Below are 24454 nucleotides of genomic sequence, written 5' to 3'. Positions count from 1 at the left end.
TGTGTACATGTCTGTGCAAGTGTTTGTATATATATGTGTGTATATATGCAAGTGTAGGTATGTGCATATATATGCACGCGTATAGAGACCAAAGATTGATGTAATCTTATAGTACTCGCTGTCCATCTTGGTTTTTGGAGACAGGATCTTAATGAACCTGTAACTTATCAATTCTGCTGGACTAGCTGACCAGAGAGCTCCAGGGAGTTCGGGGATCTGTCCCCATCTGCCCCCCACCTCACCAACTGTGGAGTTACAGAAGCATGCCAGCAGGCTCTGCTTTTTCATGGGTGCTAGGACTCCAAACTCAGGGCCTTACACTTACGCTTGAAGTGCTTTACCTGCTGAGCCACCTCATAGTCTTTGGCTTTAAATATTTCATAGCTATGTTATTTGCACTTTTTAAGGACAGGTCTCCGGTAGCCGAAGCTATACTTGCATTCACTGTGTAGACAGACCCATACTTGAATGCCAGTTCCCCCTGCATCCCCCTCCTGAACTGGTCAGATTGCCAGTTAGCCACAGTTGTGTTTGGCTCTTTTATGTTACATTTCTGGTTTATTGTGTGTAAATGTTTTACCTGCATATTTATGTGTTCCACATTGCATGCCTGGTGCTTGTGGAATCAGAAGATGGCACTGTTTTCTATGGAATGGAATTGCTGATGGTTGTGAGTCACCATGTGGGCACTGGGAACTGAATCCAGGTTGTTTGCAAGAAGAAATGCTCTCAACTGCTGAGCTATCTCTCCGGTCCCTAATGTTATATTTTTACTCTGTCTCGTATAAGGTGTTAGCCTGTTTAATGTCATCATTTGATGGTGAGGATGACTTTGCAGTACGGTGATCACAACCCAGTTTGTGCATACCAAAACAATTGCTCTACCCTAGTCATTTGATACTATTTTAATTTTCATTTGTTGACCTGTAAATGCTTTATTTACCTTGCCAATAACCAGTTACCTGCCATAGTTTTGTGAACTCTCGTAAAACATGAAAACCTCTGCTTTGGGGTCTGAATCAGAGGATTTATTATTTGTGAAATAACAGCCAGAAAAGTCATTGGTCCAGAAGCCCTGGTTCCCAAATCAGAGAGCAGTTGCCATGAAGAGGAGCCCAAGGAACCTGTGCCTTTTGCTTGGGACACATCTTCACGTAGCTCTGAAACTGACATTGTACAAAATGTCCTTGAAAAGATCCCCAGAGGCGCAGAAACATGACCAGGGTAGAATGGCCTTCCAAATATAGTTTCTTTGAGTGTTCTGCCTCCCATCTTTGCTCTAACTCCTTTTTCAAATTAACTCTTCTTTTTGACTAGGTATGTTTGCATGGTTACAATACAGAGGCAGAAATACCCAGTGAACAGTTCCCACTCACCTTAGGTAGCTTGAATTTCTTGTGATCTTAACAATAGAAAAAGTGTGTGTGTGTGTGTGTGTGTGTGTGTGTCTGTCTGTCTGTCTGTGTGTATGTGTGTGTTGCTTTTGCAGTGTTGAGTGTGAAATTCAGGGTCTCATGAGTACTTTCTAGTGTTATTCTATGTCCCTGTTCATGTTTATGCAAACATGTAGTATACATTCTTTCTACATATACTTTAAATGATCATTTTGTACATAATTTGAGCCTTGAGCTTCTAAAAATATCTGTTATTCTAAATGAATCGTTCTTTTTTACTGTTGTTTTATATTTTGCAGATGGATTTACCATAGTTTATTAACTAGTTTTTTTATACATGAATTTTTAAGTTGTTCTTGGTGTTTTGAACAACTGAGTATGTCCTTGAGACATGTATCTAAAGTCATGCTCAGCCAAGGTTATATGTATACTTTGTGTTCCTGATAATGATCATACATTGTACTCTTAGTGATATTAGAGTTCATTTCTGGATTTGGTTTCTCTTCCATTGTTGCTTTTGCTAGTAATGGTATAGACCACTAATCAGATTATCTCAGCATGACCTGCCCATATAGATAGTAAGGTATTAGCCATCTCTTTCCACTGCTTTATGAGGTAGCTGCCACTCCCAAATGTTCCTAAATAACATGCAAGTTTAGAATCAAACCTGAAGCTGTCTAAGCTATACACATGCAGTAGGTCTTGTTTTGTTTTTTAATGGGCTTGGAGTTGGTTTTTTTGTTTGTTTGTTTCTGCGTTCAAATTGTTTGGCTCTTTTATTGCTATTGTGAATCTTGCCTGCATTCTAATTTTAAAAGTACATAGTAATGAATTAAGCTTGAAAATTATGTAGAAATAATAGCTTTTGGGGGTTTTTAGTAACTGATTTTCCCCCTCTGTAGAGATCAAAGCAAAGAGCCTGAATCTTGTTTACAAGCTTGTTATATTTTTTAAAGTATTCGACAGTTTAAGGGCTTGGTAGCGGATAGAGTGCCATTTAGGGCAGTATTTCATTAGGTATAACATATAATTGTGATTTTTGTTTGTTTTCTTTTTGTGAGTGTGAGAGAAAGGGGTCATAAATTGGAAGATTAGAAAGGATTCTATAGTATACTAATTTCTCAGGTGGCTTGTATGGCTATTTGCTGCCTATAAGGAACTCAACTCTTTTTGGTACAGGCTTTGAGTTTGCTTTTGGGTCACCTTGGGAATGAAAATGTGATTTGAAAGACGCCTTTTCATCTCTTCTGTTCCAGTTTTCCCAATCCAGATTCTAGTCCATTTCACTTTGGTCACACTTTCTTAGAGGAGATGCCAAGTGAATTTCCAAAATATTTCCAGGCACATAAGTTTTTAATTATTAAAAACATTAAAAACTGTTCCTAAATAATATTTTTGTTTGCTTTTGAAACATATGGACTATATTACTGTGTAGTCCAAGCTGGCTTCCAACTTAGCAATCCTTCCACATGCTTGGGATTTTAGACGTAAGCCATCAGTCAGGGCTAAAGCGTTCATCGTAGTTTTCTATTGTGACAGTGCAGGTATAGTGTAGTTGTATGGTTACTATAATCAGTTCTTAGTTGCATTTACACAGAAAGCGTATGCATTGAGGCAGAGAAGCCAGTAACATGATTCTGAAAGGGATAAAAACCAACAAAAATCAGCGCCATTCTATTAAATATCATATATAAGCTGTGTATAGTATTTGAGTAAGATAATAGCTCATGGATCTGAAATGACAAATATTAGCATTAACTCCTTTTAAACCAGTTGGGATAATATCTAACATATTAGTAAGAGAGACCCCACTTTTCATTATTTGAGTAATTGCTTTTTACTAATATTGTGATTTTTTTTTTTTTAATTCTTAATTTTTCTAGGGATTATTTCAAATTTCAGCTGCTTTTGTTTTCTTCTGCTATCATTGAGGGTTCAAGAGAAAGTAAATCTTCAGGTAAAATGCCTGATCTGTGATAGTGCTTGGCATCGGATTGGCTGGGAAGATGAACCTACTGTTTTGGATGCTTGTCTGAAAGTGACTGTGGTGATTTAGACTTGTGCATGGAGTCCTGGCTGCCTCTGACACTTGGCCTTTGTTTTGTTTTGGCTTTTGGAGACTTGGCTGTCTGCTTTTCTTCATGTTGTCTTGATCCACAATAACTATATGGGTATGTGCTTGGACCTGCTAAATCTTTTAATTTTGCATAGCTGGCTGCTTGAATTGTAAGTAATCTCTTTGGACAATGCAAACTTTAAAGAGCTTGAGAAGCTGTAAGTGAAATATCAATTTACAGAAGTTTATAATTAGCTCATAATTGTGTTTGTTAGCTCCTGTATTTACCTCTGCTAATATTGAAAATTCAAGAGCTGATTCCAGTTGGTATGTGGCCACTGTAGATAGCACAGATGATACTGTTTCTTTTTGGACAGAACATGTTGTTGGCCAAGATTGCTTAAAGCTGGTCAAGCAGTGGAGGGTGAGCTGCTTTCTACCATCAACTTTGTAACATATTATTAACTCCTATCCATCAGCTGTGACCAGTCTGAAGACTTTGCCCAAGGGCTGGAGAGAGACGGTTCAGTAAGACTGCACTGCTCATACAGAAGACGGCAGTTAATGTCTAGCACCCATACCAGGCAGCTCATACTGCCTGTGGCTACAGGCAAGTCACAAGGCCCAGCACCTCTGCCTGAGGGCCCTAGCATCCATAGAGTTTTTAAGAACTAAACTTATAAAAAAAAATACTTTCTCTAATATATTCTCCAGCTTGAGAATTTCACACACTTAAGGTTGTCTAAAACTGTTCATTTGCATCAATATTTATGCTATTTTAATTTTAAAAAGTTTTAAAATGGAGTGAAATTATAAATAGCAAAATTCATGAAGTAAGCAAAATGCTACTTAATCAATCAACCTAACTCCAAGTTACGGTCCCAAAACACAAATAATTTAAGTGCTTCTGATAAGTTACTTAACTTCCTCAAGCCTTTTTGCTCACGTGCAAATGTAGATAAGTTGTTATTGTGTAAGACTAACATAAAATACAAGTATGTGCAAAAGAATGTAATAAAGTACCTGTTTGTGTTGCCTTTGTGAATGAAGCCACAGTGTATGCAGTGTTAGGCGCAGTTACCTGCATGTTACCGTTCTAGAGACCATAGTCATGGGTATATATATGTATATGTGTGTGTGTGTGTGTGTGTGTGTGTGTGTGTGTGTGTAATATATATACATATATATACATGTCAGAAGTATTTCAGCAGTTCCAATCAACATGGATTTCTTTGAACACTGGAATATCAGGGGCAGGAGAAAAAGAAATAGGGTGGTAACTGGCTTTAATTTTTTTAAAAAGTCCTTAAAATACTTCCTATTAACAAAGAAAAGTTCATGTAGTGTTTTTTTTAACTTAAAAAATATTTTATATAAGTCTTTAAAATCTTATATTTTGAGTATATTCCCTACGTTAATATTGAAGACAAGTAGTAGGATGTTTCAGAAGTTGACTTAGTCAAACTACTAGCAAAATGGAAATCTGTATTAACTTTTCAGTTTTCTACTTTTTAATGTAGTTTTATGGGGTTCTTGTTTGTTTTTTGAGAGGATCACCCTATGTAGCCTAGGCTGTCCTTACTATGTAAACCAGGTTGGCCTTGAACTCACAGAGGGATACTTCTGCCTCTGCCTCCCAAATGCTGAGAATAGAGGTGTGTGCCACATGCCCAGCGCATAAATTTTTACATTTTTTATGGGTGGTCTCTCCACACCGACCTATTTCTCGCTGTGTACCGTAGCTTCCTTGAATAGCTTTCCCCTGTTTCAGTCTTCTGGGTGTGGTTATAGGGCTATGTCACTATGCCCAGCTCAACTCGAAATCTCATGCACTTCGTAATCTTCACCTGCTGTTTCTGCCCCCTCCCCTACATACACACACACACACACACACACACACACACACACACATCACCTTTCTGAGGCAACTGTATATGGTAGGATGCCAAGAAACTCAGGTACCTGTTTCTGTGTTGAGCTAGAATGCATCCCCAAAGTGATTCTGGCATCCACCTGTTGTTAAAAGTCATTGTTTTAACTTTACCCCTTTTCCATATCAGTATGTCAGAATTAATACATGGGTAATAAGGCACAGAGAGGTAGGGTGGTATATGGTATACCAATTTCACTCCAACTACTCACTAATGAACAGTTTGAAAAAACACAGTTGAGTTTTCACATTACATGATGATTTTTTTTTAACCGTAAAAACATTTTCAGGTAGATCTCGTATTGGAAAGACTTTAAATTTTGAAAAACTGAGTATTTTTATTTGAAAGTTTATTTTAAGAACAAACTGCATTCTAACTTAGTTGCTTCCCAGATAGCATTTGAGCATGGAGTACTTCTAATTGTCTGATCAGATGGGGTTTTACAAGAAGCTGTTCCCAGCAGAACTTGAGCTCTGGTTTAAGCTGCTGTTTGGGTTGTTGGTGTGTGAGAGCTTGCCTTGATGCTGAAAATACAGGTGTCGTTGTCCTGGAGCTGAAAGGAATTAAAAATCAAAGTAACTGCTTTTAACACAACATTCTGAATTGAGGTAGGACATCCAAAGTGTCTTAGGCTCATACTTGCTGTGTCAAGTTTAAAGCAGCATTATGTAGAATTCTTAAAAAATAATGTTACAGATTGGATTTGCCTTTGGTGTATGAATTTTATGGGTAGGATAAAATTTAGAAATACTACATTCAATACAAATTTTAATTAAATATTTTAGTTTTAATGATTATTTAAATTGTCATTGCAAAGTCTTTTTTAAAAAGACATTTGTAAAAAGAAATGAGACCTGGCTACAGGTCAACATAGATGTGTTAGAAGTCATGTATTTTTCTTTCAACAATATATCCAGAGTGTGTTAAAGTTCTTCATACTTGTAGTTCATGTTGAATCTGTGATACGGACCTTATGAGAAAATGGTAATGGTATTTGTATTCAAATGCTCATTTCATTTATCTTTATATTTGCAATGAGTGACATTTGAGAGTTGATGTTCTACTAAAACCTGAGGCATTGTCAGATAAAAGAAACCAATGTGTTTTAAGATTGGTATGTGCTGCAGTTTTGTTTGCTTTTGCTTCTTTTGAGACAGAGTCTCTCTGCATGACCCAGGGTAACCTTGAGCGTGGTCCTCCTGCCTTAAGCTTTCCCTGTGCTGGGATTATGAGTCATAACTAATGGCGGTAGGTCCCCCCCCCCACAGCCGTGTATGGGCTGCAAAAAGTAGAGCTTCATTCTTGAAGTTATTAGAAAACTCATTCATAGCTTTATTAGGTTTGATAGTGGTTTATTTTTTGTTTGTTTGTTTGTTTTGGGTTTTTTTGCGGGTTACATGGCAGGAATACACTGTATGTTTTAGAATTACAAACTTTTACAAAGCGTTTTTTTCCTCTGTTTGATGGTGCTGGGATGAAACCCATCATCTTTTGCTCTCTCTTTGCTATCTGTCTGTTTAGTGCTTTTAACTGTAAACTGGTCCTTAAGTGATAGGGTTCAGTGGAGATAAAGAAGAGGGGAGGAGGGAGACAGAAGAGGACTCTAACAGAAAAAGCAAAGGCTTGTATCTAGTAATGACAATGACAGCAGCCCTCCAGGGTCCACAGAAAACAGTGAAGTATGGGAACTTGAGGGAAAGGGTGTAACACTTTGCTCTTATCTCTGTCTTAGTTGCTGATCATGATATATTCGGGTATGAGTGCTGATAGCATTTTATTCATGGAAGTTGTTCATTACCAGGCTTCTCTGTGAACCAAGAATAGGCTGTTTTCTCTCAATCTGCTGTCTCTGAATGAATCATTGAGAGGAGCCACACTGTTCTCGGAAAGTGTTTTATTCGTACTCTGTAGTAATCACATGCTTTAGTTTTCTGAGCTAACACACTAATTCAGGCAGGATCTCTTTAAACATTAATATAGAACACTAGGCAGGGTGTAGTGGTGTGTACCTTTGTTTGCTGCACTCAGGGCAGAAGCAGAGGCGGATGAGGATCTCTAAATTTGAGGCCACTCTTTTGTACATAGTGAATCTGGGCCACCCAGGACTGCATAATAAGACCCTGTTTCAAAATAAATTAAAATAACATTAAAACCATTTAAATTACAATTTTAGAATTTTTTAAAGGAATATCTGCTTTGTAGTAAGGGGTTTTCCCTTATGTTTTCAGACATCACAGAGTGTTTACAGTATTTTCAGTGCTGTCTGGAAGCCTTAAATCACTGTCTGGGGTTGGTATGGCATTGCTGATGGGAAAAGTTATAAAGAATTTCTCCCTGTATCAGGTCTTCAAAACTCTGAACTTTCTGAAGTCACTTTGAGAATGTAAACAAGAGCATTGATACCCTTCTGCATCTTTTTTTAGATAAGCAGCTTTTTATCCTGTTGGGTGATTTTTTTGTTTGTTTCCTTTAGTTAAAAAAAAAAAAAACAAACTTAAAATGGTGTTTTATATTCATGTCCTTTCAACCACACAATTAAACTGTCTTGGACACTAAATTAATATTGATACATGGGAAAGAATATGAGTTACAAATTAAAAATAACTTAAGTTGTTACCTTTTTGTGGATCAGGATCTTGTGCAAGTTGAGAACTATGGTAGTGTGACCTTGCTTACTCTCATGCCTCAGTGAAATGGGAATGCAAGAGACTGTCTAGAAGCAGGTGTGAGGAGCAGTTCATTCCTTGTGCGTAGTACTTCAAGTATCTGTGCTGAGTTTTCTGTAATTGTATAGGAAGGCTAAGTCATTGGTTGGTGGTTTTTGTGTTTTAGTTTGGTGGCTGGTTTCACTGTACTGAATTGTTTTTCTTCACAGAGGACGTGCTGAGTAAAGACGCAGGGGAATGTGCAATATGCCTTGAAGAACTGCAGCAGGGAGACACCATAGCACGGCTACCTTGCCTGTGTATATATCATAAAGGGTAAGTTCAGTGTTACTTTAAGTTGATTTTAAAGCAAAGTGATTATTCTTTTAGTCAAACATTGCAGTTAGGGCTTAAGGCTTCTTCTTTATTCAAACTCTTCTGCTCAACTTAGGATCTTAATAACACCCCATCTCCCTTTCTCCCACTTGCTCAGAGAAAATGTGAACAGGCATCTGTTGTATCTTGAAGGCTGCCATTTTTAAAGCGCTCAGTGCTGTGCAGGTGTTTTCAGCTTGGTCAGTAGGTGTCTGTTTGAGTGTAGCAACCACTTCACTTTACAGCTGACAAAGAAGACATTAGGACTGTTCCCAGGCATTTATTTGTAGCAGATGGCAAGCCGAGATTCCAGCAGATTGGGAATTCGAGCAGATTGACCTCAAAGCCCATTTGTTTTTTTGTGCATTCTTCTTGCTTTTAGAATAACACAGGACCATTTTTAGTTTAAAAAACAAAGCTAGGCATGGTAGGAAACTTGGTTTCTGAATTCTAGGCTGGCCTGGTCTACATAGTGAGTTCCAGGCCTGGTAGAGAGACCCTGTTGCCAAATAAAACAAAACAAAACACTGTTGGAGGTAAACACAAAAAGAATAGGGATTGGAGAGTTGGCTCAGGGGTTAAAAGCACATACTGGCCAGTTTAATTCCCAGCACCCATGTCAAGCAGCTCACAACTACCTCCAACTCTAGCTTTGGGGGAGGCCTCAGAGGGCACTGGCACTTGCATGCACATAACCTGCATATATATACATAATTAAAAGAAATAACAAAGTATATTTTAATTTTAAAAAAGAATAGAAAATTACAGCTTTTGAACAAAGGAAAAGAATTACGTGGAATTTTACTTAAAAATGGGAGCTGTAGGAACAGCATGGAGAAAGCACAGTAAACAATGCAAAATGAGGACACAAAAATAAATCCAAACATATCAGTAATTATATCTATAAGAATATATCAAAAGTAGGTGAAATGTTGGAATATGATGTTGTTAAGCAACATGCTTTAAAGGTAGACAAATACAGAATTAAAAGGATATTAACTAAACTAACAGTGTACACCAGTGTCACACAAATAGACATCACAGGTAGCATTACTTAGAACAGAGTTAGTATGTAAAGGTAATACAGAAAACTTCTTGATTATCTGTTTATCTTGATATAAACTATTTTGATTATTTAAAAAATTTCCTGACTAAAATAGTAAATAAGTCAAGAAAAGAAAATTGAACAGTTTTAGCTTGCCAAGTTTTGACTTTATTTTCACAGACAGAATCTTAACTAAATAGCCCAGCATAGCTTCATATTTTCCTTGTAGTTTAGGCTTCCCTCATACCTGTGTCCTCCCTCAGCCTCCTGAGAGCAAGTGACTTGGGGTGTGTGTCGCTGTGCCTGGCTTCCATTTTTCCACATCTGTTTTCATATTTTTGGTACTGGAGATAGAACTTGGGATCCTGCATGTCTGAGCCTTTCTTACCATGGAGCTGAATCCCCAACCCTGGGTTCAGTGTAATGAGTACATATGTGTGTATATGTACCCATTGGTTATAGAAATGTAAGGTATTTAAGATTAATATGCATGTAAAGCATGGTGGGTATGAAAAAAGCAGTATTATAAAATAAGATTCATACCCAAATTAATCTATATAGCTAATGCTATCCCAATCAAATCTTAGTTTCTTGTAACTGGACATAATATTTCCAAATATGTATATGGACTAATGAGAAGGGCTAAAGAGCAGCAACCACACTCTTGAAGAAGAATCCTGCTGGCACTTATCCTAAGAGATGCAGAAATGAAACAAGTTAGGACAGAACTGAGTCCATAAACATGTGAGCCTGCGAGGGAAGACCACAGCATGGGACCTAAGGACACAGAGGCTGCAATTAGGACTCTTAGTCCTTCCACTAATTAATTCTTTACGTGATCTTAGGCTGGTTTTGATTTCCTTATCATTGAATGCTAAAGGACAATAGTACAAGCTTCACTTAGTTGTGAGGATTTAAATGTGTTAATATTTGGAAAATGTTGGCATAAGAAATTTTTAAAAAAATGAAAAAAAAAGTTTGACTAGAGGTGGTGTAGACAGAGTAAGCTGTTGGTAAATGGTGCTGGTATTGATTACTTACTGATACAGAAAGACAGTCGAGTCCCTTTAAGTTTGAAAGAAAAATTCTAGGCTGTCTCTGCAATACTAGTGAAATTCAAAATCTAAGAAAGTAAGAAAAAATAAGGAATTGTTTTTGACCTTTTGGTAAGGAACTTTATTTCTTTTTGCTTAAGATATATGCCTCTTCCCTCTGTGTCCCCAAAATAAGCTTAAGGATGCTCAGAGCTAGCTCAGCAGCTAAGAGTGCTTTTCTGCTCTTGTAGAGAGGACCTGGGCTTTGTTTTCAGCACTCAGATGGTGTCTCACAGCCTCCTGTAACTCCAGTTGCAGAGGCTCTAACATCTTCTTCTGACATCCAAGAGCTCATGTGCACACATGGTACACCTACATACATACACTCACACAGATACATTTAGAAGACTGATAAAATTGACTGTTAAAAAATCATAGCATATTTACATGTGAGGTAGTGGAAATGGCTCTTAACCTGACGACAAAAGTTTTATGTTTGAAATAACACATTTTCCTTTGGTCAGTTGCTGTAGCAGATGAATTTTGTAGGCTGTAAGTGCTACTATGTAAAAGCTGCAGATGAGAACACACTTAAATACAACAAGCCATGCAGCAATGCAGTGTTGAAGGGCTTTCATCCCCCATGACCCTGCTCAAGATTCCATCAGGCTATGTGTTGTCACAGTTCTCAGTTTTATATGCATTGGCTTTTGTCTTCATGACCTACCAGTCTGGATTCTTCCTTAATTATATATGACACTAAACTCATTAACATTCCAAGCATACAGTACTTTTAGAAATGAACATGTCTTTGTTCTGGTAAAAAAAAAAAAATTGTGTTGTGTGGTCTGCCTTTAATCTGATATTTACCGTCAAACCTTGCTACATTGAGTTTATAAATTTGTGGGAAAGTTTATTAAAGAGCATGCATAGTTGTTGTTGATGGTTAAAGTTTAGTATTGATTTATCTTTTAGTTAAGCAGCAGTTATTCCTAAACCAGCTGTATACCCAAATCACCACACAGAGACTAGGATTTTCTTAATTAACCTAGAGCACAATGCTGGGCAATAGTTACTCCATCCTAAACCCCCAAGCCTACATAGTTTCCTCCCATTCAGATTGCCCACATTATACTTGATTTTAGTCATATGTTCATCTCTTCTCATGGTTCCAAGTCCTCTCCTGCCAGTCTCTTCTCTCCTACTCGTCCCACTCGCTTCCTTTCCCCTCCCCTCCAGACCAGGATGTCCCACCCTCTTCTCTCCATTGCTCAGCACTGGCTGGTTGTTTTATGGACAGTACAGAGAACAAATGGTGGCATGTTTACACAAACTTGAGACAGGCGATGCTTAGAATAAACATGACAATGCAATGTCTGGATTGAAACCAGATACTGAGGTAGAGAAATAAGCATTTTAATGAACAAGGGTAAATTGTATACATTCCACAAGAACATTATACCAACACATAGTGCCAGGCATGGTAGTATTTTACTGTAAGTCTAGTATTTAGGAGGCTGAAGCAGGAAGATCTCCAGTTTATGATCAGCATAGAGTGTATAGCAAAGCCTTGTTTCAGAATCACTGACCCCACCCCAAATATATATATTTGTAACAGAGTACCTGAAAATAGTAACTGAGATACTGGAATAATAGTAGGCTCTTGAAAATCTGTAAGAAAGACTATAGAACATTAAAAGGCAGAAAAAAAAATTGTGGCCAATGAAATAGTTCATTGGGGAAAGGATTTAGCCCCAGGCCTGACAACCTGAGTTTGATCCCCAGGACCCTCAGGTGGAACTTGGTCTTATAGGCTCCGACCACTACATGGTCACCAAAGCACATGAGCTGTCCCCATAAATAAATGAATTATAATAAAAATTTTGAAATTTAGCAATTCCATAAAAAGGAGTGATGCCATTGCTCGGCAGCTATAATTGCAGAGTGTTGTTACAGGTCAGTTATTCCACTATTGAGTCTGTGCTGCAGAAAAAGTCTAGAGAGTGCAGTGATTTTTCCCAGAATTATGGGGAGGGAGGTAGGGTAATAAGACATGTAAACCAGGATATGAACCAGCACTGAGAAAGCCTTACTATGACTTTTTAAGGAGCCAACCCAAACTGTAATTAGTGAAGACATTAATATATATATATTGGTGTGACCTTTTAGAGACTGTTCATCGATAATTGAAAATGTCTGTAGTAAAAGAAATAGATAAATCAATTGTGATATACTCTTTGTCATTATTTTGAAACAGGATCTCACCCAAGTCTTCTAGGCTGGCCTTAAACCTACCATCCTCCTGCCTCCAAGTAGCTGGGATTATGTGGTATCAAATCCATGTGCTATACTTATATAATGGAATACAAATTGAAAAGCATTCATGAAGGCAAATGAGGCATGATATTTATGGTAGCACTAACTAATTTAAGTTCTGAAACATGAGGTAATACTGTGTTTTAAGAAAACATACCTTTAGAGTTATCAAGAAAATGCCTGAGAATAAAACGTACTAATTCAGAGTACTGATTTCCTGCTTGGGCTTCTAGGAGAAAGGGGTATCCCTGTCTAAACAAACAGTGAGGTAGTTTACAATAGAGACTGGGTTGATATTAGTTTACATGAAGTGGGGTCTGAAGTTACTTACTGACTTCTCATGGCGAGCACAGGTCACATGGCTGGCTATGAAGAACCCGTTTTAGACCACATGACTATGTTCAGGTGCACAGTGGGCTGTAACCACAGCTGGAGCATTTTGCTTTCAGATGTAGATGGAGGTTTTTAGGGTTGAGTGGTTTAGACCAGATTGAAAGTATGTCATAACCACATTGGGGTAGGATAATTAGCGCGCAAAGATTATAGTGGTCTGAGTTGCTGCTTTAGTCACTTGGAAGACATGAGTATTGGTTGAGGTACTTGAACCTTATTTTTTTTTTTTTTTTCATTATTTGCACTGGAGAGCCTCCCTGTTGGGGTATAAGCATGGTATTTCTTCATTTACCGTCAGCATAGTAGCTAACCTGGCTTTATGAGCATCCAGAAATTAACATATCCCACCAGTGAGAATTGTGAGCAGTTCTAATCTGCTTTAGTAACCTCCAAGCTGCTGACCAAATTACTTGTCCTTTGAGGACATTGATTTTTCTCATTTGCCACAGTTTTGTGAATTTGAACTTTGTATATTGAAGGGAATGTGTTATACCTGTGCTGACTGGAGCAGCCACTGCACATAATACTACAGAGAACGCTTGAAATGGGACTGAGAAACTGGATTTTGATGTTAATTACTCTAATGAATTTACTGCAAAGATAGCTCAGTAAAGTGCTTGTCTTGCAAGAATGAGGTCTTCGGTTCAAGCCTCGGCACCCACAAAAATAGCTGGTGTGGTGACAAGCACTTATAGTCTCAGTGCTAGGCAGGTGGAGGTGGCTGGGTCCCTGGGACTCCCCGCCCAGCTAGCCTCATTAACCCACCTAGGAATTCCAAGCTAGTGAGAGGCCCTGCTGGGAGTGGGAGGGACAGCACTTGAGGAATGACCTCCAAGGCTATATCTGACAGGCTTCTACATGTGTGCATACATACATAAACATGCATGTACATACACAAACATACACAAACCCAAAGAAAGAGGTTAATTGTATATACCCTATACATAATTTCCAGTAAGATCATGAATACTCAACAGATGATATCTTTGTCTGTGTATTATATGGATTACAGAGCAGGGTAGAATTAAAGGTTCCATTATTACATTTAAATGTGAAATTTTTAAAGGTTATGCAGTATTGTTAAGAATAAAAATTAATGCTATCTGTATTGATAGGTAACCTGATATATAACTCTTTTGAAAAGGAAATATTAATTGATTTTGAATATTAATGAAATGATAGTTCTTTAAGGGAAATGTTATCCTTTTTAAAATGGAAAGTAATTCATAGCATAATAATAATATAGAATAATTGTAGTATAATTAATGTCTTTCTTTTACTGTATTTGTCAGGTGTGATCGTTAAAAATACTGATTTTTTTTTTTTTCCTCCAAAGACACTCAAGTCCATTGTCTTTGGCTTTATGACTGCTCGGATATATAATTATACACAGGATTTACCTTTTCTAATTTTGCTCTTTTCTAGCTGCATAGATGAATGGTTTGAAGTAAATAGATCTTGTCCAGAGCACCCTTCAGATTAAGCGCATCAGATTCCTGTGTTATGGGTAATTGTTCCCCTTCCTTTTTAAATTGATTTGTAAACTGTTATTTTTGGATTACTATTTTCATCTTCAGCTTTTTCTACTTAACTACATTTCTGAGTGCATGTGTGTGTCTGTTTTCTAGGTATTTTGTAAGCCTGCTATATAAAAACACACATTTAAAGATATACTAAGGAGGCTACGAGTCTTGATCAGTGTTAGAATGCGCATTTAACTGTCATAGCCCTGGGCTTAATTCCCAGCACCAAAAACCACTCCCCCCAAAAAATACATTAGAAGTGACTGTTGTTGACTCTTGAATAGAGGTAGGTATTGAGTAACTAGAATACTCAATACTTTAAATACTTTAAATATGTATAGAATACTCAATACTTTTGGTACTTTAAAAAACATTTGTTTGTTTAATTTAAGCTTAATACCAGGAGGAAACACACCAACAGTGAAGTACACATTATGACCACATTTTCCAGGAAGAATCCTTTAAGGGTCAGAGTAGTTAGGGCCCATGGTTTCAAAAAGCAAGTTGTACCACACTCATCAAAATACATGGCATATGCACAATGTTTTGTATTATATCTGAATCAAGTGGTTAAGGAAGATAGGCTAAGGAGAGGCCATGGAAGGATGAAGACTCAAGTTCTGAACCCATGTAAAAAAGCACTGGGCAGGTGGCACACACTGAAATCCTAATGTTGGGAAGGCAGAGGTGGACAGGTACTGGAGCTTATTGCCAGCTAGTCTAGCCTAGTTGGCAACCACCAGGTTTATTGAGAGACATTGTATCAAAAATAAGGTGGAAAGTGACTGAAGGTGATCCAAGATGTCAACTTCTGGCTTGCACACATCCTCTCACACATGAAGTTAAAAGAAGCAAGGCACTTTTCAAGTCCCAGGTTGCAAAGACAGTTTAATCTCCACACTTGAGCTTTGCCCCATGTGTTTTCCTAGAGACTATAATTGTGGTCATTGGAAAGGATTATGTGCTCATGGTATGAGCATAATTTTCTGTCTGTTACTCGGCAGATGTGAAAGTAACACTGAGTACTGTTGGCCCTGTTACAGCTCAGCAGTTGACTTGGTGAGGACACAGTCCCAGGTGTTCTGACACTGATGACTAGTTGAGCCATTTTGAGATGATTAACTAGGTAGCATTTCCTTCAGAAAGTTGCAGCCTGTGACTAGGCACTCTTCTTCCCATCCTTAATATAGTGTGAAATGTTTGTATCTCTAATAAGCCAATATATTATAGTGCCAAACGGAGAACAGTTTTGTTCTGCTGACTTAGTTTATTTGAAAAGTGCTTAGTGAATTAAAGATGAACCCATGAGTATCCTTGTTCGTTCCCGTAAGTTAAGGAAGGTATCATTTAGCTTTGAAAAATAAGGTTAATTTAACTGCTGTTTTAAGGATGGAGCCTTTAGCTGATTTTGGAATGCTTCAGAAGACTTAGAGGACTCAGTGTGAGAGCGCTAGAGCCAACAGTAGAGTTGCCAAACAGCTGTGACTAGAGGTTGGAAATGTTCTGAGGCCTTGTTCTCTGCCACCCTCATACTTCCTGTTATTTTGATAATTTGGTGGTCCTTACGCTAGCAAGGTGCTCAGTGTGTGTACGGGCTAGTTTTTTGTCAACTTGACACACGCTAGAGTCAACAGAGAAGAGGGAACCTCAATTGAAAAAGTGCTTTCAGAAGATCAGTCTGTACACAAGGCTGCAGGGCATTCTCTTAATAGTGATTGATGTGAGAGGGTCCAGCTCACTATAGGTGGTGCCAGCCCTCTGCTGGTAGTCCTGGGTCTATAGGAAGGCAGGCTGAGCAAGCCAGTAAGCCGCACCCCTCTGTGGCCTCTGCCATATCAGCTCCTCCTTCTAGGTTCCTGTCATGTTTGAGTTCTTGTTCTGAATTCCTTTGATGAACAGTGCTGTGGAAGGGTAAGCCAAATAAACTATTTCCCCAAATTGCTTTTGGTCATGGTGCTTTGTCTCAGTAATGATAATCCAAACTAAGACGATGGTAAAAGTGCCAGTTGCCAAGCCTGATAACAGGGACCTGCATAGGAGAGAACCCCGTCCCCCATGTTCTCTGGCCTCTACACCTGCCCTGCCTCCACAGACAATAGATAGACGCTGTAATTAGTAGCTCTTGCTCCTTAGCTTAGAAGTCTTAGGCTTTTTGAGGTGATGCATTCAGGAAATTTTGTTAACAGTATTGATGAGGATAATTTAAGGTTAACAGATTCAAAAGTGAGAACTACAGCTGGTTACATGTGAAAGCAGAGGCACGGACGGGGAGCCTGGGGCACTGAAAGACCACTATCTGGGAACTTGGTAGGATCCTATGTATAAATGACATAGTAAGATTTCTTTTGGTGCAGAGCACTGGGATGTGATGTTGTATTGGGCCACATTTACGTCTGTGTTTTTATTTAACTATTAGAAAGGTGGAGGTTTTATTGTTTCTTGATGTTGGAAATCAAACCATGATCTTGTACATGCCAACAGTTATACTGAGGCACATCTGCAGCCCTGACAAGCCCTTTTGTTGTCTCAAAGCTTGAACCTAAACTTTTATGTGTGCTAGCCAGGTGGCTTTAAGCCACTGAGATGAGTTCCCAACCTGAAAAATGCTTTCTGGATGAGGGGATGCTTTAAAGTGCTGGTAAGTGTTGCCCTGTGTCTGGATCAGCACAGTGATGAAAAAATCCTGAAGCATTTTCAAAGAAATGCCAAAAACCAGTGCTAATAAAATGAAAGTTTTACTGGGCATGGTGACAGAAATTCCAGGTCAACCTGAGCTACATTAAAATGGTGGTATTTTTAATTTATTGTTTAACATACCAAAACATATCCCAAAATCTTTAACCTGTAGGTAAATATGCTTCTAGTATGTGCTAGTATCAGTCAGACTGATGATGAACAGAGTCACAGCCCTGCACATTGCACAGTCCTAGACCAAGGTGCCAGTAGACGGGATCTTAGATGATCATTCCTCTGGCGTCCTTGGATGGCAGAAGAGTGGCCAATGTCCCTGAAAGGCTCTGATATGCTCTGTTGAAGATGAGCAAACACTAAGACCATAGCAGACCTAAGCTTTTCTTTCATGGTCTCATCTCTAGAGTTTTTTTCATTGATGGCACAGTGAGCTTATGGAATTTTGGAACACAGCCCATCTCAAGAGTTAACAGCATATCTCTGTTAACCTCGGACAACATCTATTTTTTTTTTTTTTTAACATCTTAGTCTTTCCTTCTTAGGGGTCTTTCTGTACATGTACCTGAGATTTGAAATGAACTTACATGAGATGAGTTGATCTTTATACTTAACTGTCTGCAGAAATTCAAACCAATGGAGTCTGGTTCCAAAAACTTGAAGGATTTTTTTTTTTAATAGCAAGGCCCCACATTGTATCTACAGCATAAGAATTTAATTACCAACTCTATAAAAAAAGAGACATGAATATGTATCTTCTTGATTAATTATGAAGTTGTTTACTGTTTGTAATTTGGGGAGATGATTTTAAGTTTGAGAGGGTGTGTGTGCCTGTGTGTCCTCAGTTCTCAGCATTTATTGTGGAAAAGGAATGACTTAAGTTTTGCTTTTTTTTTTTAAGACTATGCTAAGGTTTAACTGATTATTTTGTTTCTTGATTTGTTCTACAAAGGAATATATTTCTGAAGTGGTAAAAAGGGGAGGTATGAAAGGCTGCAGTAATAAAAGCACTATTCATGAGGAAGTGGGTATTGAATTTCTATTTGCATTACTATTATTGACTATGACTTAGAATAATTTGTTTTCATGCAGGTTTTCTTGTCTTTCCAAGATGCTTGAGAAATCTAGAAGATTTGAAGATCGGACTCTGGAAAAAAATGAGAACTGCAGGCTTATTCAGCCAGGATCTGAGTTCTGTGACACACGGTTGTCCAGAAAAGGACAAGAAGCACAGAACTCAGTGTACCAAACTTGCATATAAGGGACACACAGGGATTTTGAAAATGCTGCACATCCTGGACTAGTCACTGCATAGATGACACTGATAAACATTTTGTATTCAGACGCCAAAGTTAACTAATTGCAAAGTTGATTTACTTTTTATTAAGTTCTGTAGAGCTGCTGTTTTAATGTATTTGGGGTTTTTTTGGTGTGTTTTTTTTTTTTTTTTTTTTAAGTTTGGGGACTTTTCATTTTCCCCAACATAATGTTTCTACATTTACCTATTCTTACCTTGAAAACCACACAATTTAGTTCTTACAAACTCTTCAGTGTGAAACCAAGAAATGTAATCAAAGCAGTGTAATATTCTGTGAATGGAGAGTATAATCTCAAGTTCTTCCATTTCCCCCCCATGTATGAAAAATAGGTTTCTGGGTAGGAGAGCTAAAATATGTTAGTAGTTTGAATTAAAGGTTTAATATTATAAAAATGCCATCCAAAGAGTAAATCAAGTTACATAATTACATTTGGTTAATTAAATGTAGAACAGTCTACTGAACTGCAGTTTCTGAAATACATTGTTTCTTCTGAAATAAAACTGTGCAATAGCTTGTTAGCAGTGACCATCTTGCAGCTATGCAACTTTGAAAAGTCCAGATTTGCAGGTCTCAGTGCTGGGGCCGAAGTGACTCTGTCCTAACAGGTATTTTGTTCCTTTCATGTAATTACTTCATTGTGCTTTGCATTTCCAGGCAGTTTTCCCATGTTTGGGTAAAATGTTTAGCAAGTTGTAAACTTAATACCTTATGAAAAGGGTGAAATAAACACTTCTGCAGTGGGACTTGGAGTAATTTGAGGGACATTTTATATACTTTTAAAAATCAGAATTTAATTGGGATGCCAGATTTCTAGCAACTTGTATCTTTAGTTTTCCAGATAATCTGGAAGTTAGCATTTGATAAATGATTTTTTAAGCAAATATAAAAATTTTGTTAATTTATAATTTATTAATGTGTTGTTACTGTAATTGAAAATGTTGTGGATACTTTTAAATTCAGTCTTTGTAGAAAGAACTGTAATAAGCAAAATTATGTGAATAAATACTCCCCCAAAATACATCTGATGGTTAAGAATACTGGAAGAGAACTGTCAGGGCTCCAACAGTGAATGTCTTCTTAAATAAGTATGAAAATACCAATAAGTAGATTTCACATTTGGTTTCCTAGGGAGGGTGTTGCTTCTCTGGTCTAGTCGGCTGCACAGCCCTGTGTCCTGAGCTGCTGCCCTGAGGTGTTGAAGTGTGTGCTTCTCCGATGCTGCTACTCTCACACTCTGATTTGTTCCCCAGCCCTGTGGCTCCTGCTCCCTCCTGTAGAGAAGGGCGGATACAGGAGCACTGCTGCTGTGGCGGGGTGGGCTGGGGGTTGTCCTGCCATGAAAAGAGCTTGCACTGCTTTCCTGTGGTCGTAAGCTAGATAGTGCTTCCCTTCAGAGACTGTGCTGCGGATTGCCTGTTCTGGTCAGTGGCCAGACAGCGTGTAACAGTTTGCAGCACAGCTCTGTAGGGGCTTCTTTTCAGCCAGTTGTAGGAAGTTCTCTTCCTTCAAGAGAAATATTTTTCCTTAATTTCTTTTCTGTTAATATACAATCTGAATCCACTTTTGTCCCAGGAAGAGCTCTTAGAATGTGAACAATCACTTTGCTTTCTACTGTTGGTGTATTGCATGGTAAGAGTTACTTCTGCTGTCTTCCCTTCTTGGAGAGCAGCTGTGGTAGCTAATGTTTAGACTCCACTGGACGGTGACCTGCTTTTCGCCAAGCTCAGCTTCTTGGAGTCTCAGCCCAAGTTTGCCCTTCGCACACACTGTCCTCCAGCAGTCTTCATGGCTTCTGTGGGGATGGGGAGCTCAGTGCTGCAATGGCCAGGCCGTGGGCGCAGACTGTGCTTGTCTGGACAGGATTTACTGAAGCCTACTCAGATAGCTTGTTGGGGTTTTTGTTGTTGTTTTGGTCAAATTTTATAAAGTTGGTGTTTTTACTTTAAATTCTGTCTGCGATAATTTCCTAAAAAGAATAATTAGAAATAGAAGAAAAGAGAAGAGCGCAGATGTTCGATAAATGATACTTTCTGTAGCATTGCTTACAATATTAGTCTGTATGCAGACATGAATAGCATCAGCCATAAAATGATAGACTATTCAGCTGAAACTACTGACAATAAATATTACGGAGGTGGAATAAAAATTGAAAGCCTCCGTTATCCAGCTGGTCATAACCTTCTAGAATCTTTGTAAATACTCTTCAAATAAGGTCCCACGTGTGTAGAGAATGAAATACATGCTTGGATTTCTCTAGTGCCACTCTGTCCATAGTAAATTTATTGCCAATTTTTAATTCTACTTTAATCTGTTTTTTTTTAATTCCCTCTTTGCCAGTATATTTAAGAGAAACACTATTCTCTTTATAAAATTATTCTCTTTCTTAGGCTCCTCTCTAGAGAAATAGATGTAATGTATTTCAAACCTAGTTATAAATCAGACTGTAAGATTGTTATATAAGCAGTGGTTTTACCTGACTTTTGTGTATGTGATAGCAGAAACCACAGTGGAAAAGTCCTATTGACTGTTGGAGAATATAGGTTTGGGCTTTCCAGTACAAGTCTTCTGTATCTTAAATGTTACATGATTATTTCAGTTTCCATTTAGATACTAGAATGCAGCCTAGATCAACCAACGACCATCCTTAGCATATCTGCAGTGTGCACAGAAGTTTTTTTTTTTTTTTTTCCCACCTCAGTGAGTTGCCACAAATGGTGGACTCCTTTCCAGAGCACATTCTACACTGTGTTTCTAAGTCCGGGTATGGTGAGGTTTCAGAGTACTCATTTCCCACTGGACATGGTGACTCATACCAATGCTCAGGAAACTGAGGCAGGAGGATTGACAAACAGGTCCAGGCTAGCCTAGGCTACAAAGTGAGTTCTAGACTAGACTATCTTCAAAAAAAAAAAGAATACTTTTAATATGTTATAGCAAGACATAGGCATATTCCTTTTAGTGAAAATGATTATGGATTCAGTGTAAATAGTACCTGCTTTTTTGTAGTATTGACTTGAGTGAAATAAGGGGATTTTCCCAGCAGTAAGCTAAAGGTGAGCAAAGTGTGAAACTTAAAATTCAGGGATGGTTGCGTTCATTTGCCACTGACGACAGCCTCACTGTGTGTTAACCATGTGATCCAGACACAACCTTCTTCTTCACAGAGGAGGTTCCCCTCTAAACCAGATCATCAGGAACATAGAGTGACTTAGAGGCAAGTGGTGCTGTTGTCACAAGCGCCATTAGCTGGTTGTGGGGCTCTGGTGCATTCAGCCATTTTTCTGTGGGTTTGGGGTAAACAGATATTGAGAAATAAAACGTGAAATGCCCCTTTGTTACTCACTATACAGATATTTTAACTTGACTTTAGAAATTGTAGCATGTCAGTACTTTGAAGTCCATTCTCCTATTTTTTTTCTAAAGTGTGTAACTTGTAATATTTTTGTAGCCGTGTGATACAGCTGTAGTTACCTTACCTGTTTCACTCTCTGCTCTTTCTCCCTTCCACATCTCCTCCGAGTCTGAGTGGCTGCTTCTTGGTGTTCTGATAGTGATTCACATTCTGAAATCATCCACAAAACATTTCTGGTGATAATACTTTATGGTATTATCTGGTGCCCAACTAATACTTTATGCCGTGTTCTGTAAATGCTGTGCTTAAGCTAGAAAACACTTTTTTTTTTTTTTTTTTTTAATCAGAATTCTGTCTTGGATGGAAAATTCCTGATATTCTAAGTCTGTTGACTTTCCGTGGGGAAAAAAAAAAATGCCCTTGAACACCAGAAATCTTACCATTTAGTTTCAGTTTAACATGCACTGTCACTGTCCTCACAGGATATTCAAACTATTCATGAGTTTTGACCAGTGGCTGATCATAAGGAAGATTTTTTTTTTTTTCTGTTTTTTTTGTTTATAGAGAAGCAAAGAACAGTGTGGCACAATTAATTAAAAAATGTGATACTGTAGCATTTATTAATAATGTATGTGTTTCTTAGTTCTGCCCCTGGGCCACAAGGATCTCAAGATTGGACATGAGAAATAACAGTTCTCTTAGGACTGACTGCCCATGCCTGCCGTTTCTGATGTTGGAGTTGACTTGCACTGATGAAGCTGAACAACTACACCTGAGTTTGTTAGCAGTAACTGCTACCAGAAATGTTTCCTCTGTCAGCCAAGCTTGTGCATATATGATATCCCAGCACCCGACATGTTGAGGCAGAGCAGAAGATCACAAGTTTGAAGCCAGCCTGGGCTACACCGTGAGTTTGAGACCAGTCTGAACTACAAAGTGAGAGCTTGTCTCAAAGTTTGACTGAGGTCATGTTAGTGTTTGGGTGTGTATAGTATGGTTAAGACATTCTGGTCTAGGAAGAAACAACATGAACACTGGACTTGATGGCACTGATTAACAGTTTGTTGCATTTCTTTGCAGATGACTTGTTATGTGGATTTCTTTGCTTGAAAATCACAATATTTACCTCTTGATTTATTTGTGGTTTCCACAACTCTTCTATAATACCTCTCAGTTTCCTCTATTAGAAAGTATTTTGTTCTTGTTAAACAAGGCCCTGAAGGCATTGATTATAAGAAATAAGAGAAACTGTATTAGGAACAACCTGTATTAGTATGTTCTAAACAGAAACCGAACAATTCATTGATATTTTAATAAATAAAATTTCCAAATGATCTCATTAAATTCTCCTGTTCTTTAGAAGTAGAAAATAAGAGTGCTCTCAAGGGAAGTTGTCATATCTCCTACCTTATGTCTTTTAGTGGACAGTGTATTACAATAAAACAAATATTTGGGTAATGAAAAGTTGCCATGCTACAGTTGATATTGGCCTCTTTATTTTTTTATTCCCATGATGACAAAGATAGATATAAAATTGTGAAAATTTCTTAATAGCTTATGGTAACGGACGACAGGGTTTTGTATTTCTTTGACTGTAAGTGAAGATATACTCTGAAATACCTGATGTAAGCCTGCTAGTGTTCTCATTGAGATGTAGCTGGAGCACCAGGTGTTGGGAAGGGTGCTGCACAGTGGCGCACTCACACTTTGTAGGCTTCAGTTGTTTCAGAACTTGCCTTTACTTTTGGAAGCAGTTTTCAAGATGTAAGCATGATTGGGTTCTGTAGATTAAGAAGCTAGGCTTTTGGGATAGGCCTCCTATCTCTGGCCATGGGTTTTATTCTCTGTGCCTTGTCTTGGTCTTGTATTGAGAAGGTATGAATATGCAAAGCCAGATAATGTGGTATATATAAATGTTGATATGGAAAACAATTTGTACCCATTTATATGATTTTTATTAATATGTTTACCATAAAGTGTATTGATAACATCTGAGCTCTTAACTGATGTGTTTAAGGAACCCATGGAATAACAGAGCATCGTAAGTTCTTATTTCCATCCTTACCATTTAGGGAACGTGCTGTTTGAGCACTTTTACATTAAGCAGCATTTGATTCCATGCTGTATTGGAACCAAGAACATAGTAATGAAAGACAGCTGTCCTCTGGGAACCTAATTTTTAATGAGCAAAACTACTAAGTAACCATTGCACACCCAGAGTATATGCTGTAGCAGGCATTCTATTCTACCTGGCATAGACGCGGAAGAGATGAGAGCACAATCAGGCCTTTATGAGTAGGTGATTCATAGCTGTAGAGAAAGTGGGCAAGGGGATTTGTACAGTAGACAGAAAGTGAGAAAGCTTCAGTGTCTAGAGAGGCAA

The 24454-nt window shown here is 38.1% G+C and overlaps 1 protein-coding gene across 1 annotated transcript in view; it reads left to right on the top strand.

The window, feature by feature from the left end:
- The window catches only part of Znrf2 (zinc and ring finger 2), a 70956-nt gene extending 47541 nt beyond the window's left edge, over positions 1 to 23415 (top strand). The window contains exons 3-5 of the mRNA XM_021648027.2: positions 8257 to 8362; positions 14615 to 14696; positions 18493 to 23415. Of these exons, the coding sequence (XP_021503702.1) occupies positions 8257 to 8362; positions 14615 to 14672 (164 nt within the window). The 3' untranslated portion in view covers positions 14673 to 14696; positions 18493 to 23415. The remainder of the gene's footprint in view (positions 1 to 8256; positions 8363 to 14614; positions 14697 to 18492) is intronic.
- Positions 23416 to 24454: the final 1039 nt, after the last annotated feature.

This window comes from Meriones unguiculatus, chromosome 3, assembly GCF_030254825.1.
Source record: "Meriones unguiculatus strain TT.TT164.6M chromosome 3, Bangor_MerUng_6.1, whole genome shotgun sequence".
NCBI classification, from domain to species: domain Eukaryota; kingdom Metazoa; phylum Chordata; class Mammalia; order Rodentia; family Muridae; genus Meriones; species Meriones unguiculatus.
The sequence above is the reverse complement of the archived record's forward strand: the minus strand, read 5'-3'. Positions and strand labels throughout refer to the sequence as shown.